General features: G+C 57.8%; 1 protein-coding gene across 1 annotated transcript in view; it reads right to left on the bottom strand.

The window, feature by feature from the left end:
* Nucleotides 1–1,514: 1,514 nt before the first annotated feature.
* ZNF541 (zinc finger protein 541) overlaps nucleotides 1,515–1,760 on the bottom strand; it is a 37,390-nt gene continuing 37,144 nt past the window's right edge. The window contains 1 exon segment of the mRNA XM_077747182.1: nucleotides 1,515–1,702. Coding sequence (XP_077603308.1) covers nucleotides 1,534–1,702 — 169 coding nt within the window. The 3' untranslated portion in view covers nucleotides 1,515–1,533.

Below are 1,760 nucleotides of genomic sequence, written 5' to 3'. Positions count from 1 at the left end.
AGTCTGGATCACCATAAGCGGTTTCAGTTCTGTGTCCGTCTAAGCGGCCCACAAACTAAAGCTTCTGTTTGTTTCAAGCTGTTGTTTCAGGGCAATCTGTTATGCAGCAACACACCACTAATATACCACGCAACTGTGAAGCCAGCGTTTTCATTTCCGGAAATTTAGCTTGGTCTTTGGGGTGGGACCCAAACGATAATAACAATGGCAGGAGGACACATCAAAGGGCAGCGGCTCAGGTCCTCCACATACCCTGCGAAATGCTTCATTCACGTTCTCTCATTTAGCAGACATGTGGCGGAGGGTGCTTTGCAGTCCATTTCACAGGAGAAAACTAAGGCTGAGACAGGGAAAGTGACTTTCCCAAGGTCACAAAGAAAGGAGTCGGGGGTGGGGGACTGGGTGGCTCAGTCGGTTAAGCATCCGACTCTTGATTTTGGCTCAGGTCATGATCTCGCGGTTCGTGGGTTCGAGCCCTGCATCAGGCTCTGTGCTGACAGCTCAGAGCCTGGAGTCTGCTTCCGATTCTGTGTCTCCCTCTCTGCCCCTCCCCTGCTTGGGCTCTGTCTCTCTCAAATAAGTAAACACTGAAGAAAAAAAAGAGACACAAGGGAGGGCCGTGCTCCCTTCCCTGGACCCCGAAGGTCGACATGCTGAGGCGGCTGCCGCTGGCGGTCCCGGGCCTCATGGCTGCGCCACCCGCACCACCGCGTACTCTGGATCACTGAACCCTGTGGTGACCTTCCCGCTGCCGGGGCTGCGGTCAATATCTACAATCACCCTCTCATGTATTCGTCATGGCCGCCTTCCCACCCCTAGAACGCAAGCTTCACGGGGAGAGGGACCCTGTGCCTTGCATCACGGTGACCCCGTTGCACGGACCGGACACCACGTGGTTCACAGTATGGTGGGTGCTTCTTAGCTGCCGGCTGAACGAGGGTACGGGCCCCGGCTCCTCGCGGGCGGGGGCTCCGCTTACTGTCTCTGTGGCCCCAGGGAGCAGCAGGCCAGGGAGCCAGAAGACAGTGGTTCACGAACCCAATTTAATAAGATTTACAAGTCGACACGTACAAAAAACCCTAACAATGTACAAGTCATTGCAAGACTCCGGACTGAATCTGAAATGCAGAGAGACGCCCCTGGGGAGGGGCCCCAACAGGTTGGAGATCTGAAGGTATTTTCCCACTGATTCTCGACGTCTTGGCCTTGTCTAACAAATGTAACCGAACCCCCAAACCGAGGCTATGATTTCAGAGCTACCCAGATCTGCCTCGCTCCCTCCGCAAGCCCCCCTGCTCTGGGAGTGGGGAGACACTATGAACCTCAAGAGCACGAAGCCTCTGGCACCAGCCAGCAGGGATGCCGCCACGGTCTGGGGACCCGGGGCTTCTCCTGACTATTTACGGCTGGCCTCTGAGGGGCAGTGGGGGTGGGGAGGAGGCAGAGGGGGGCTCAGACCTCCTGGAGAGGCCAAGGGGAAGGGTGGCAGGCCGATCCCTACTCCCTGCCCTGCCCCAGCTCACCACCCAGGAATCACCACTGCAGGGGGCCCATGTCGGCCCCCATCTCCTCCTCCTCCTCCTCCTCCTCCCTCAGCTGGAAGGGCTTCACCGGCCACTTCACCCTGACGATGGGCTCCACGTGGTCCTGAAGCCGGTGTCGCTTCATGTGGGCATTTCGACTCTTGATTTTGTCAAACACCCTGAGGAGTCACCAGAGGACGTGGGTCAGAGCGGGGGGCAGGCGGGGCACCAGGGAGG

This window comes from Crocuta crocuta, unplaced genomic scaffold (genome assembly GCF_008692635.1).
Source record: "Crocuta crocuta isolate KB4526 unplaced genomic scaffold, BGI_CrCroc_1.0 scaffold334, whole genome shotgun sequence".
Classification (NCBI taxonomy): Eukaryota; Metazoa; Chordata; class Mammalia; order Carnivora; family Hyaenidae; genus Crocuta; species Crocuta crocuta.
Note: the sequence above shows the minus strand (reverse complement) of the source record. Positions and strands in the feature narration are given on the sequence as shown.